The following is a 14,429-nucleotide window of genomic DNA, read 5'->3' as shown; positions in this document are numbered from 1 at the left end:
CCTAGTATGTGGTCTGTTCTGGAAAATGTTCTGTGTGCATTTGAGAAGAATGTGTATCCTGCTTATTTTGGGTGTAGAGTTCTGTAGATGTCTGTTAGGTCAGTCTGTTCTAGTGTGTTGTTCAGTGCCTCTGTGTCCTTACGTATTTTCTGTCTGATTGTTCTGTCCTTTGGAGTGAGTGGTGTGGTGAAGTCTCCTAAAATGAATGCATTGCATTGTATTTCCCCCTTTAATTCTTTTAGTATTTGTTTCACATGTCTAGGTGCTCCTGTGTTGGGTGCGAATATCCTTATAATGGGTATATCCTCTTGTGGGCCTGACCCCTTTATCATTATTTAATGTCCTTCTTTATCTCTTCTTACTTTTGTTGTTATGAAGTCTATTTTGTCTGATTCAAGTACTGCAACACCTGCTTTTTTCTCCCTATTTTTTGCGTGAAATATCTTTTTCCATCCCTTCTCTTTTAGTCTGTGTATGGCTTTGGGTTTAAAGTGAGTCTCTTGTATGCCGCATATAGATGGGTCTTCCTTTTTTATCCATCGTGTTACTCTGTGTCTTTTGATTGGTGCATTTAGTCCCTTAACATTTAGGGTGATTATCGATAGATATGTGCTTATTGCCATTGCAGGCTTTGGATTCGTGGTTACCAAAGGTTCAAGGGTAGCTTCTTTACTATGTAAATAGTCTACCTTTAACTCACTTCTGGTATTATAAGCACAGGCCGATGATTCTTTATTTCTCTCCCTTCTTATTCCTCCTCCTCCATTCTTTATGTTAGGTATTTTATTCTGTACTCATTTGTGTTTCCTTTGACTGCTTTTGTGAGTAGTTGATTTTATTTTTTGCCTTTAGTTAGTATTTGGTTGGTCTGCTTTCTTTGTTGTGATTTTATTTTCTCTGGTGACATCTGTTTAGCCTTAAGAATACTTACATCTAGAGCTGTCCCTTTAAAATATCCTTTAGAGGTGGTTTGTGGGAGGCAAATTCCCTCAATTTTTGCTTGTTTTGGAATTGTTTAATCCCTCTTTCATATTTAAATGATAATCGTGCTGGATACAGTATTCTTGGTTCAAGGCCCTTCTGTTTCATTGCATTAAATATATCATGTCATTCTCTTCTGGCCTGTAAGGTTTCTGCTGAGAAGTCTGATGATAGCCTGATGGGTTTTCCTTTGTAGGTGACCTTTTTTCTCTCTCAAGCTGCCTTTAATATTCTGTCCTTGTCTTTGATCTTTGTCATTTTAATTATTACATGTCTTGCTGTTGTCCTCTTTGGGTCCCTTGTGTTGGGAGTTCTGTGGGCTTCCATGGTCTGAGAAACTATTTCCTCCCCAGTTTGGGGAAGTTTTCAGCAATTATTTCTTCAAAGACACTTTCTATTCCTTTTTCTCTCTTCTTCTTCTTTTGGTACCCCTATAATGCAATATTGCTCCATTTAAGACTTTCAAAAAGCACTCGGTTTTCTTTTGTCCCTGGGGAGTCAGCTGCGGTACCTGCTCGCAAGTTTTACTTTTCCATTTCCCTGATATTGAGCACACCATGCAATGTGTGTGTGCGCGTTCCCAGTGGGGATTACTAGAGCTGGTTATTTTAGCAGTCCTGGGCTTCCACTCCCTCTCCGTTCCGACTCCTTTCTTCCTGTGGGGTGCTGGGGTGGGAGGAGCGCTTGGATCCTGCCCCACGGCTTGTATCTTACTCCTTCAGGAGATGCTGAGTTCTCGCAGATGTAGATGTAGCCTGGCTGTTGTACTGTATCCACTGGTCTCTCTTTTAGGAATACTTATATTTGTTGTATTTTAAAGAATATACAGGGTTTTGGGAGGAGATTTCCGCTGTCCTACTCACACTGCCATCTTGGCTCTTCCACCAATGCCAAGATTCTTAAAGGGAGAGTTGAGTTTTTCAAAATGTAAGAACTTCAGCTGTAGGATGATAGATCTATTTGTGTATGTACATGTGTATGTATATACATGTGTCAAGCTATTATACATTGCCTTAACATTTATGTCGTGTGGAGTCACTGTGGAACTACTTGATAGAATTGTGGTAATTGTAATTATTGGTGACATACAATATTGAATACTTTGTCATAATTCTGTATGCTAAACCATTTGTAGTATGATATTGATTTGCCAGGCATTTGATATAATCCATAGGTAAAACATTCAAGAGATGTATATGATTTTGTTCTTAACCTAACCTCCTTCAGCAGTATGAACAAGTTAGATGTGGGTGACTGTTGAATTACTGTGTTGTATACTTGAATCCAGTATAATATTGTATATTAACTGTACTTCAGCAAAAAAGAAATAAAAACAAAAAAACAAGTCAGGTGTTCCCGTTAGTGCCTGAATTCGGTATTTGGTTTTCAATCTATATATTCAGTACCTGAAGAATTTCTATTTTTCCATCATTTTGTATCTTAAATTTAGCCAAGAAAGGCTAAAACATACTACTTTTCTAATGTCACTTCCTACAAGAGTTGAAAGAACTATATAAATGTTATATATTCACACAAAGATTTTGGCCTTTACATTAGATTCCATCCAGTGTATTTAAAAGAAATTGAAATGATTCATACTTGTTATGAGAGCCAGTGTATTAACTCTAAAATTTTACATATTTTAAAGTTCATGTGTTAATAGATACAGTTGATGAATTTTCAGTAGTTTTCCTTTTAAGTTATATGTTAATATGGTTGCCACTCTAATGGGAATATATGTTCTGTGTATTTTAATATTTTCCTTAAAATTACATGTATATAGGTAGTCTTTGTAGTTTTAGTTCCAAGTCAATAGGAAGAGAAGCTTATCAAAAGTTTTAATATGGCTAAATGTTTTAAATAACAGTTTAATTAAGATAATATAATCCACATACCCTTAGCTCAGCCTTTCAAAGTGTATGATACAGTGGTTTTTTAGTATATTCACAGACTCATGCAACAATCACTATTTAACTCTAGAATAATATTTTAAAGGTAGTTTTTCTGGGCTTATTTTCCTCTCATATCTTTCCTTTCCACTTAATACACAAAAATTGACATCTTTCCAAAAATTTCTTACTGTAGAAGTTTTTAAATGTTGAACTAAAAGACCAAGATAGGTTATCAGTGAAAAGGTATGAAGTATAATAGTATAATAAAAATTCTTATTTGATAAAGTGAACTGTTTGTGACTTTATTATTTATCCTTTGTTGAAGCTTTTGTGTAGAATCTTGGAATAAATTACCAGTCATAGGCAAAACTATGTCTACTTTTTTAAAACTTGAATTGAGGGAGGAAAACACTTTATACCAAGATGGCAAATACTTCATTATAATAACATTTCTGTTTCTTCCTTTCATACTACTTTGTTCATTGTACTGTATCTTTCCCTGAGAGATAGGGAGCTGCCCTAATTTTTTTGTATGTATTAACATAAGCAGAATTTACATTTTTTTGACAAAAGATTTTTAATGAAATTGTAATCTCCTGTAATTTTTAAGTCAGTTTTCAGTATTGTCAATGCTGTTTGATACTATTTTTCTTTTTGTCTTAATTAGAATTTACAGACTCATTAAATGCAGATATGTCTGCTCAGACAGAACATACAGTTTATTCATTGTATTAAAGAATTGGAAGAATTAGTTTGACTCTCATTGTAAGTTTCTTCTTACAATGGATGGACTCTGGGTGAAACATGAATCTGAATAAGTACTAAAAATGCGGTTGCATGTAAATACAAATGAGTTTTTGTCTAATCCCCTGATTCAAAATGACCCAGAGGAAGGTCTACCAGGGAGTAAGGGGAAATGAGACCCTTTTTCATTCTTTATAATATAGAAAAGTGCTTTATAAAAATGGATTTTTTAAATATCAATAGGTATAAATTATTTTAAAGTATTTTCTACAAAGTATTATGGATAACAGTACTAATGATTATATAAAATATGTTTCCTCATACTGTTTTACTTATTTCCTTTAGGAAAAGTAGCCATCAAAAAAGAAGACTTGTGTAACCATAGTGGCAAAGAAACTTGGTTTTTGTTACAGCCTGTTGACTCCAATTCAGAGGTTCAGGTAAATACTAAGGCTTAAGTGATGTAAGAGATTGTCACACACAGAAAGTGAGTGAAAAACAAATTATACAAGTTTATACAGACAGAGCTTATTGTAGCTTATTTTAAATTCTGGCACCAAAATTAAAGACCTTTGGGTACTGCATAGCTGGAAGGAAATGCCTTGCCACATGTTCAAGAATAATGCACATGCATGTATGCGTTTGGGGAGGCTATATTACCAGGACATTTTTTTCACTACTTTGGTTCTTTTGTCTGAGCCACAGTAGCAATTACTAATTTTTTTAGATGGGGGAGAGGTTCTGTGTGAAAAAATATGTTTATTAACTCTGATTTTGAGGACAGTCCTAGAAGTTTGTGATTTCATCTGTTCTGACCAGGATGCTGTTTACTCTCTAATAAGCTAGACTTGGGAAATGTTATCATTTCAAACCATATCTGAGCCCACCATGCAGTCTTAATTCCCATATCCACCCTTCCTGTTGTTCACCTTTCTTGTTTTTGAAAGGGTATCGTTACATTTTAAAGCTCTTCTTTTATCTTGCCAAAATAAGAGGTTTTGTAGATTCTACATGTCAGTAAAGATGTAAGTTTAGCCATGTAGTTATAACTTTCTGTTGTTTCTGAAAAGTCTTAGTTGCTTTTAGAAATTGTTGTTTCTGTCTAAAGGCGATCCTTTTTTTGGAGGAGTAGCCCTATATATTTATAAAATACAGTAAGGATTGTGAAACCATTTCCTGAGGCATAACTGCAAGCAGAATTCTTCCTCTCTAACAGAAGTTATAATTTGCTACTGTGACTCAAACAGAAGTTTAAGACAAAAAGTGCTGCACATACACCCACAGATGTTTACAAATAAAGTACCAGTATTTCTGTTGCCTCTTAACTTCTCAAACATTCTCTTTGATTAAAATCTCAAAAATTAAGTATTTGTATATTAAAACCTCTTTTAAGTACAAAATATAATGGAAACTTTTCTTGTTTGATCTACTCTATCCCATTTATTGTTCTTTCTTTCCACTTGACTCTGTTATCTAGATCCCAATTAGACATTATGGTAAATGATCAGATGAGAGGAAATTTGATGAAGTGGAAAGGGTTTTAAACTAGAAGTCAGAAAATTTAGGTCCTAATTTTCAAATATAGTTACTTTACTGACCTTGAATTTTATTTCTGTAAAATGGGAATAAAAGTGGCATGTTGACTGATATAACTGTGAGTATTAAATATCTTCAAGGGTATTTTGAAGGCTGTTAATTGCTTTACAAATGCAAAATATCTGTTAACCCCCAGTTGATCAGGTGGTCATTCCATAATACAACTTAAGATATTGATTAAGTACCAGTTTTTCTTTTTAATAGTTTTAACAAAAAGCAAGATAAGAATAAGCTTTGAGAATTTTGTCAAAAATGAATTTGGAGGATTACTTTAAGATGTAGTTTATTAAAGTCCATTCTTTTTCCTATGGCTAGTATAATAAATTTGCTAAAGATTTAAGGATCTGTGGGTAAGTTCCTGTGGCCAGGGTCCTCACGTGATCCTAAACTACTTGAGGATGTAATTGGCTTACTGCTAGGTGACTGCTTCCAGTCCTGTAGGCAATAAGCTATTACTGACTGAGTCACTATATAAAGAGTTCTGCCCAATCCTCTGGGCAAGGCGGAGATGGAGGTGTATTACAGACCTGCAGACTGCTGGATGTAAACATGATCCTAGTGCTGGTCCTACACCAGGAGAATAAAGCCAGTATAAACCTTTTTACCATAAGAACTTTGCATTTGTCATTTCTTGGTCTCACTGACTCCATAGCGAACTACCTGGGGCTGAAACCTTCTGGCAAGACAGGGCCCCAGCTCTCAGAAAATAGAAATCTCTATGGAATATTCTATGTAATTCTTGGAGATGGTATTAGAGAATACTGGGTGACAGTCTTTTATTTCATGGTATTTTTAAAACTTATCTCTGAAACATGAAAATTCTGGAAACAGCATTTAAATGTTAGATACTATGTCAACATTTTTTATTTGCTCTAAGTTATTTTTGTAAACATGATTTAGTAACTTTTATAGCTCTTTTGTCTTAAATGATACTTAGCTAGAAAGATCTACTCACTATTTAAAATTTCAGGAGTACTTCAGGGGTGGAAGGGAGGCATAATGCCTTTCAGGATAATATGGTACCATTGGAAATAATGTTGTTTGGCCCCAAAATGTATTTAGGAATACTAAATTAACTTGGTGAATGTAGGAAAGATAGAAGAGCAGCCTATGAGTCATGCAAATTCTACTTTGTTAATAATTTTTTTTACTTGCATAAATTTTGTAAGATTTTACCAAAATAGGGAAGTAAGAGCAATTGGTGGAGCCACAGATGAAAGCTGTGAGGAAATTTGAGTTGTCAGGAATTCAATCTAGGAGTTACTCTTAGTAATTGTAACAATATATATGAAGCATAGTATGAAATATTTAATATATGTGATCTCATTTAATCTTCAGAATAGCTTTATGAGGTGAAGATAGCATTGCATCCATTTTACAGAAATGGAAAATGGATTCATAGAGGTTAAATGAGGTCTCCAAAGGCACAGAACTATTAAGTGATAGAGCCGTGATTCAATAGAGATTTTGACTGATTATACAATTCTAACCACAGTGCTTTACTGCCTTCCACTATTCTGTACTGTTGGTCATAAAAAGGCTTCAACAGAGATTATTGGGAGGCTCACTTAGGGAACATCTGAGTATAAAGAACAGAAGCCTATTTAAATTAGCTCAAAGAAAAGGGAGGAGCATTAGAAACTTCCTAGGGAACTTCTTAGAGTTTAGTTACAGGAACTTCATTATGGCCAGTGAGACCTAGAAAGCTGTCAGGCATTTACAGAGGAATTGCATTTTAAGAGGCTAGGTTCTTATAGTAATAGCCTAGATGCAATTCACATAGTAAAGATTATTTTGGAAAAGATTAATTTCTCATAAAGTATACTAAAATATTGGGTAGTTTGTTTGTTTTTGGTTGACCATGACATAAAATAGTTGGCTTGCATTTGGGACCACAATAAATGAAAAATGAGAAATTTGTACTGTATCCTTAAACTGTAGACTTCCACACAGTATCACTGAATATACTGCAAAAAGCCTATGGGAACTGAGAGCCAGGGGTTCATTGGTCCCTACCCATATGCTCTCTGAACTCTGGGTGAAAATGCTCATTGTTTAAATAGTGTTTTCTTCTTTCCCTCTCGTTTTAATAACTATTCACTTTGTAAAATGAGAGGGAAAGAAAAAAACATTATTGATTTGATTCCATTGTATTCTTTTTGTATGTCTAAGGGAGACTATATATATGTCTCTCCTTCCTGCTTCTTTCTGTAAATGCACTCTAATCTCTTGTTGACAGCTTTAAAAAAATGTCACATCAGCCTTTGCGTCTACATGACCATACAGTCACCTCACTCTCTTAAGATCTGAGGTCAGTTCTGTTACTATTCAGAGAGAATTTGGCCAAATTTGTATCAGATGTCCACTGTAGTCTAATTTGATATGACTGGGGGTTAAAATCACTGTAGAGCAGTCCACTTTGGGGCTCTGGGTAAGAAAAGAAAAGGGTTTGGGTAGAGGAAATGATTGGTATCTCTACTTCAGAGGGAAGATGTTTGATTTCCTAGCTCTACCACTAGTTGGCATTTGTACCCACAATAATTGTTTAACTTGTTATTGTCTAAGGATCTTCGTCTATGAAAAGAGAACTGCAATATATAGGATTCCCTTCTGTTCTAAAATTCTAGGGAAGAAGCATATGAAGAAATGTAATTTAGCCCTCAAATGAAAAGGTCACAATAGTAGTAAAATGGGTTTTACATCAAGAATGAAAAAATTGCTGAGAACACTAATCTCTTACCTTGATTTGTTTCCCAAATGCTTTAACATTGCTGTTAATGCTAATATTTTCAGTTTTCTTTTCAAACATTCAGGATACTATTAATAAATATTTCATGAGGCCATTTTTGTCCACTTTTTTTTTTTGCAGTTTTTCTCTCTGGATTGAATCTCCTCAACCCACTCTAATCTGCCTTCAGACCCCACAATGGCTCAGAGACTCTTACTGATGTTACCTATGACATTGTGTCACTAAATCTAGTGGACATTCTTCAGTCCTCCTGTTAAATGACTTTGAGCAGCTTTTGATACTACTGACCAGTCACTATTTTTTGTAGCATTCTCTTCCTGGTTATCATCCTACTTCACTTGGTGTTCTTTCTCTATATTCTTTGCTGCACAAGTGAAGTTAACATGGGTTGTGTTGGTGCCCCTTCCTAAAAATCTTCTTTTGACTTTGGTGATCTACAGCCATGCTGTTTAGCTCTTTGGTCCTGGAACTCACAACAGGCTTCAAGAATTTTTCCTTTATTTCTCAGGTGCTATTATAAAGAGTATGCCTTTACATAAAACTGATTAAATCAAAATCTCATAGGGAGGTTGGTGTTCTTGTTAATTAAAGGTGTTTGTCTCACAAAACTTGTACAAGCAGTAAATCCAGATGTATTGTCAATCACATCCTTTTGATGTAATTAATTAATAAATCTTTACCAATAAGCTTGTCTCGGATTTCTGGATTATGCCAAAAGGTATTCATTGTCTTATAAGTTTTTGTGTATGTGCAGTATGGTTTACCAATTTAAATAAGCATTGAAAAGAAATGAAATGATTATAGCTAATAAAGCACATATCAAATTCTTTAAATGCCCAATTAAGACATAATATATGTTAAAGGTATAATTCATTATTGCAGGTGATTTTTAAAAACTTCATTTGTGAATTTATAAACATGAAATAACAAAGGAATGAGCCATTCTAGATTGTAGTAAATAATACTTTAAGTAGAAGTATTTAAGGAGAATAAATTTATATTCTTTAAGGAGAATAAAGAAATTAATTTCTTCTTTCAAGAGAAAAACAGATGTATCCATAAATAAGAGATACTAGGTAAAATCTTTATTTTGTTTTTCACCTGACTTGCAGTTGTATCCAAAATGATTTATGGAGTCAATTGGTATATATAAAAAACACCTGTAAGAAATGTAGAAATTGGGATTTTTTTCCCCCCTCATATGAAGAAAAATATTTACCAGTTGAAATATATTGAGTTCTTTATGTGGAATAGTTGTTACAATTTAGTGTTTTATGGTAAAGGCTAAAAAAAAATGTTTAGACTCAAGGACTTTAAGCGTATTCCCAAATACCTATATGTATCTGAGTTTCCTAAACTATATGCAGAAATTCACATAGCTTCTATACGGCACCAGGAATATATATAATATAAAATTAAAATAATCACAGATTTTTCTGTGTGACATTTTTGTAAAAGTAATTGAAATAAAATTAACATATAAAATATTAAGCCTTCAGACAGACCAGTGTTTTTAAAATATGCTGCCTCACACAGATTAATGTGATATAATTGCATATATCATCCTAACATAATCAATACTGTGAAATTCACATAAAATAATACCTTCCAAGAATTTATTTATTTTTAATTGAAATTATAGAATACAGTGCCAGATACATGATCTTCCAATATTTTCTGACATGTATAAAAGGTGTACTATTTTGTCATTGAACCTGCTTAGAAGATTGGATAATAAGAAAGAAGTTGTGGACTGAACCACAATGCATGTTACCATCAGTCATAGTCCCTTGTCAGTCTTATCGTTACTTCTTTATAGGTAATATCTGTTTTTTTGGTTGCTTTTAGGATTTTCTCTTTATATTCTGATTTCAGCAGTTTTACTATGCCATTCCTATATGTGGTGTTCTTCCAACTAATCCTACTTGGGTGTTGTCAGGGGCTTTTCAATCTGCCTTGATGTCTTTGGTTTTGGAAAATTCCAGGCAACTGTCTCTTGATCTTTTTTTTTTTTGTTATCATTAATCTACAATTACATGAAAAACATAATGTTTACTAGGGTGCCCCCTTCACCAAGTCCCTGCAGCAAAACCCATTACAGTAACTGTCCATCAGCGTAGTAAGATGTTCTGGAATCACTACTTGTCTTCTCTGTGTTGCACAGCCCTCCCCATGCCCCCACCAACTTATACATGCTAATCATAATACACCCTTTCTTGTTCCCCAACCTTATCCCTCCCTTCCCACCCATTCTTCCCAGTCCCTTTCCCTTTGGTAACTGTTAGTCCATTCTTGGGTTCTGTGATTCTGCTGCTGTTTTGTTCCTTCAGTTGTTTTTTTTTTTTGTTCTTATACTCCACATACAAGTGAAATCATTTGGTATTTGTTTTTCTCCACCTGGCTTATTCCACTGAGCATAATACCCTCTAGCTCCATCCATGTTGTTTCAAATGGTAGGATTTGTTTTCTTTTTATGGCTGAATAATATTCCATTGTGTATATGTACCACATTTCTTTATCCATTCATCTACTGATGGACACTTAGGTTGCTTCCATTTCTTGGCTATTGTAAATAGTACCGCGATAAACATAGGGGTGCATCGGTCTTTTTCAAACTGGGTTGCTGCATTCTTAGGGTAAATTCCAAGGAGTGGAATTCCTGTGTCAAATTGTATTTCTACTTTGAGCTTTTTGAGGAACCTCCATACTGCTTTCCATAGTGGTTGAACTAATTTACATTCCCACCAGCAGTATAGGAGGGTTCCCCTTTCTCCACATCCTCACCAACATTTGTTGTTGTTTGTCTTTTGGATGGTAGCCATCCTTATTGGTGTGAGGTGATATCTCATTGTGGTTTTAATTTGCATTTCTCTGATAACTAGCGATGTGGAGCATCTTTTCATGTGTCTGTTGGCCATCTGAATTTCTTCTTTGGAGAACTGTCTGTTCAGCTCCTCTGCCCATTTTTTAATAGAATTATTTGCTTTTTGTTTGTTGAGGTGTGTGAGCTCTTTATATATTATGGATGTCAACCCTTTATCGAATCTGTCATTTATGAATATATTCTCCCATACTGTAGGGTACCTTTTTGTTCTATTGATGGTGTCCTTTTCTTTACAGAAGCTTTTCAGCTTGATGTAGTCCAACTTAATTCATTTTTGCTTTTGTTTCCCTTGCCCGGGGAGATATGTTCATGAAGAAGTCGCTGATGTTTATGTCCAAGAGACTTTTGCCAATGCTTTTTTCTAAGAGATTTATGGTTTCATGACTTACATTCAGGTCTTTGATCCATTTTGAATTTACTTCTGTGTATGGGGTTAGACAGTGATCCAGTTTCATTCTTATACATGTAGCTGTCCAGTTTTGCCAACACCATCTGTTGAAGAGGCTGTCTTTTCCCCATTGTATGTCCATGACTCCTTTATCATATATTAATTGACCGTATATGTTTGGGTTAATGTCTGGAGTCTCCATTCTTTTCCACTGGTCTGTGGTTTTGTTCTTGTGCCAGAACCAAATTGTCTTGATTACTGTGGCTTTGTAGTAGAGCTTGAAGTTGGGGAGCGAGAACTTCCCCCTTACTTTATTCTACCTTCTCAGGATTGCTTTGGCTGTTTGGGTTCTTTGGTGGTTCCATATGAATTTTTGAACTATTTGTTCCAGTTTGTAGAAGAATGCTGTTGGTAATTTGATAGGGATTGCATCAAATCTGTATATTGCTTTGGGCAGGATGGCCATTTTGACGATTTTAATTTTTCCTAGCCAAGACCATGGGATGAGTTTCCATTTGTTAATTTCTCTTAAGAGTGTCCTACAGTTTTCAGGGTAGAGGTGTTTCACTTCTTTGGTTAGGTTTATTCCTAGGTATTTTATTCTTTTTGATGCCATTGTGAATGGAATTGTTTTCCTGATTTCTCTTTCTATTGGTTCATTGTTAGTGTATAGAAAAGCCACTGATTTCTGTGTGTTAATTTTGTATCCTGCAACTTTGCTGTGTTCCGATATCAGTTCTAGTAGTTTTGGAGTGGAGTCTTTAGGGTTTTTTACATACAATATCATGTCATATGCAAATAGTGACAGTTTAACTTCTTCTTAACCAATCTGGATTCCTTGCATTTCTTTCTTTTGTCTGATTGCCGTGGCTAGGACCTCCAGTTCTATGTTAAGTAACAGTGGGGAGAGTGGGCATCCCTTTCTTGTTCCCAATCTCAGAGGAAAAGTTTTCAGCCTCTCGCTGTTCAGTATGATGTTAACTGTGGGTTTATCATATATGGCCTTTATTATGTTGAGGTACTTGCCCTCTGTACCCATTTTGTTTAGAGTGTTTATCATGAATGGATGTTGAATTTTGTCGAATGCTTTTTCAGCATCTATGGAGATGATCATGTGGTTTTTGTCATTCTTGTTTATGTGGTGTATGATGTAGATGGATTTTCGAATGTTGTACCATCCTTGCATCCCTGGGATGAATCCCACTTGGTCGTGATGTATGATCCTTTTGATATATTTTTGAATTCGGTTTGTTGAGTATTTTTGCATCTACGTTCATCAGGGATATTGGTCTGTAATTTTCTTTTTTGGTGGGTCTATGCCTTGTTTTGTTATTAGGGTGATGTTGGCATCATAGAATGAGTTTGGGAGTATTCCCTCCTCTTCTATTTTTTGGAAAACTTTAAGGAGAATGGGTATTATGTCTTCTCTGTATGTCTGATAAAATTCTGAGGTAAAACCATCTGGCCTGGGGGTTTTGTTCTTGGGAAGTTTTTTGATTACCGCTTCAATTTCATTGCTGATAATTGGTCTGTTTAGATTTTGTGTTTCTTCCTTGGTCAGTGTTGGAAGGTTGTATTTTTCTAGGAAGTTGTCCATTTCTTCTAGGTTTTCCAGCTTGTTAGCATATAGGTTTTCATGGTATTCTCTAATAATTCTTTGTATTTCTGTTGTGTCTGTCGTGATTTTTCCTTTCTCATTTCTGATTCTGTTGATGTGTGTTGATTGTCTTTTTCTCTTAATAAGTTTGGCTAGAGGCTTATCTATTTTGTTTTTTTTCTCAAAGAACCAGCTCTTGGTTTCATTGATTTTTTTTCTATTGTTTTATTCTTCTCAATTTTATTTATTTCTTCTCTGATCTTTTTTATGTCATTCCTTCTGCTGATGTAAGGCCTCATTTGTTCTTCTTTTTCCAATTGTGATTATTGTGACTTTAGACTGTTCATTTGGGATTGTGCTTCCTTCTTTAGGTATGCCTGGATTGCTATATACTTTCTTCTTAAGATTGCTTCTGCTGCGTCCCACTGAAGTTGGGGTTTTGTGTTGTTATTTGTTTCCATATATTTCTTGATCTCTATTTTAATTTGTTCATTGATCCATTGATTATTTAGGAGCATGTTGTTAAGCCTCCATGTGTTTGTGAGCCTTTTTGTTTTCTTTGTATAATTTATTTCTAGTTTTATACCTTTGTAGTCTGAAAAGTTGGTTGGTAGAATTTCAGTCTTTTTGAATTTACTGAGGCTCTTTTTGTGACCTAGTATGTGGTCTATTCTGGAGAATGTTCCATGTGCACTTGAGAAGAATGTGTGTCCTGTTGCTTTTGGATTTAGAATTCTATAGATGTCTATTAGGTCCATCTCTTCTAGTGTGTTGTTCAGTGCCTCTGTGTCCTTACTTATTTTCTGTCTGGTGTATCTGTCCTTTGGAGTGAGTGGCATGTTGAAGTCTCCTAAAATGAATGCATTGCATTCTATTTCCTCCTTTAGTTTTGTTAGTTTTTGTTTCACATATGTTGGTGCTCCTGTGTTGGGTGCATATATATTTATAATGGTTATATCCTCTTGTTGGACTGAGCCCTTTATCATGTAATGTCCTTCTTCTTTATCTCTTGTTACTATTTTGTCTGATACTAGTGCTGTAACACCTGCTTTTTCTCCCTGTTGTTTGCATGAAATATCTTTTTCCATCCCTTGACTTTTAGTCTGTGCATGTATTTGGGTTTGAAGGAAGTCTCTTATAAGCAGCATATAGATGGGTCTTGCTTTTTTTCCATTCTATTACTCTGTGTCTTTTGATTGCTGCATTCAGTCCATTTACATTTAGGGTGATTATTGAAAGATATGTACTTACTGCCATTGCTGGCTTTAGATTTGTGGTTACCAAAGGTTCAAGGTTAGCTTCTTTACTATCTTACTGTCTAACTTAACTCGCTTATTGAGCTATTATAAACACAGTCTGATGATTCTTTATTTCTCTCCCTTCTTATTCCTCCTCCTCCATTCTTTATATGTTAAGTGTTTTATTCTGTGCTCTTTTGTATTTCCTTTAGCTGCTTTTTATTGGTAGTTGATTTTATTTTTTTGCCTTTAGTTGGTATTTGGTTGGTCTTTTCTCTTTGTTGTGATTTTATTTTCTCTGGTCAAATCTATTTAGTCTTAGGAGTGCCTCTGTTTAGAGCAGTTCCTCTAAAATACCCT

At 34.8% G+C, this 14,429-nt stretch overlaps 1 protein-coding gene across 2 annotated transcripts in view; it reads left to right on the top strand.

The window, feature by feature from the left end:
* The window catches only part of RASA2 (RAS p21 protein activator 2), a 174,966-nt gene that overhangs the window by 48,546 nt on the left and 111,991 nt on the right, over positions 1–14,429 (top strand). For both annotated transcript variants that reach the window (XM_037022944.2, XM_037022943.2), the window contains exon 4: positions 3,963–4,057. In XM_037022944.2, coding sequence (XP_036878839.2) covers positions 3,963–4,057 — 95 coding nt within the window. The remainder of the gene's footprint in view (positions 1–3,962; positions 4,058–14,429) is intronic.

This window comes from Manis javanica, chromosome 3 (genome assembly GCF_040802235.1).
Source record: "Manis javanica isolate MJ-LG chromosome 3, MJ_LKY, whole genome shotgun sequence".
Taxonomy (NCBI): Eukaryota; Metazoa; Chordata; class Mammalia; order Pholidota; family Manidae; genus Manis; species Manis javanica.
The sequence above is the reverse complement of the archived record's forward strand: the minus strand, read 5'-3'. Positions and strand labels throughout refer to the sequence as shown.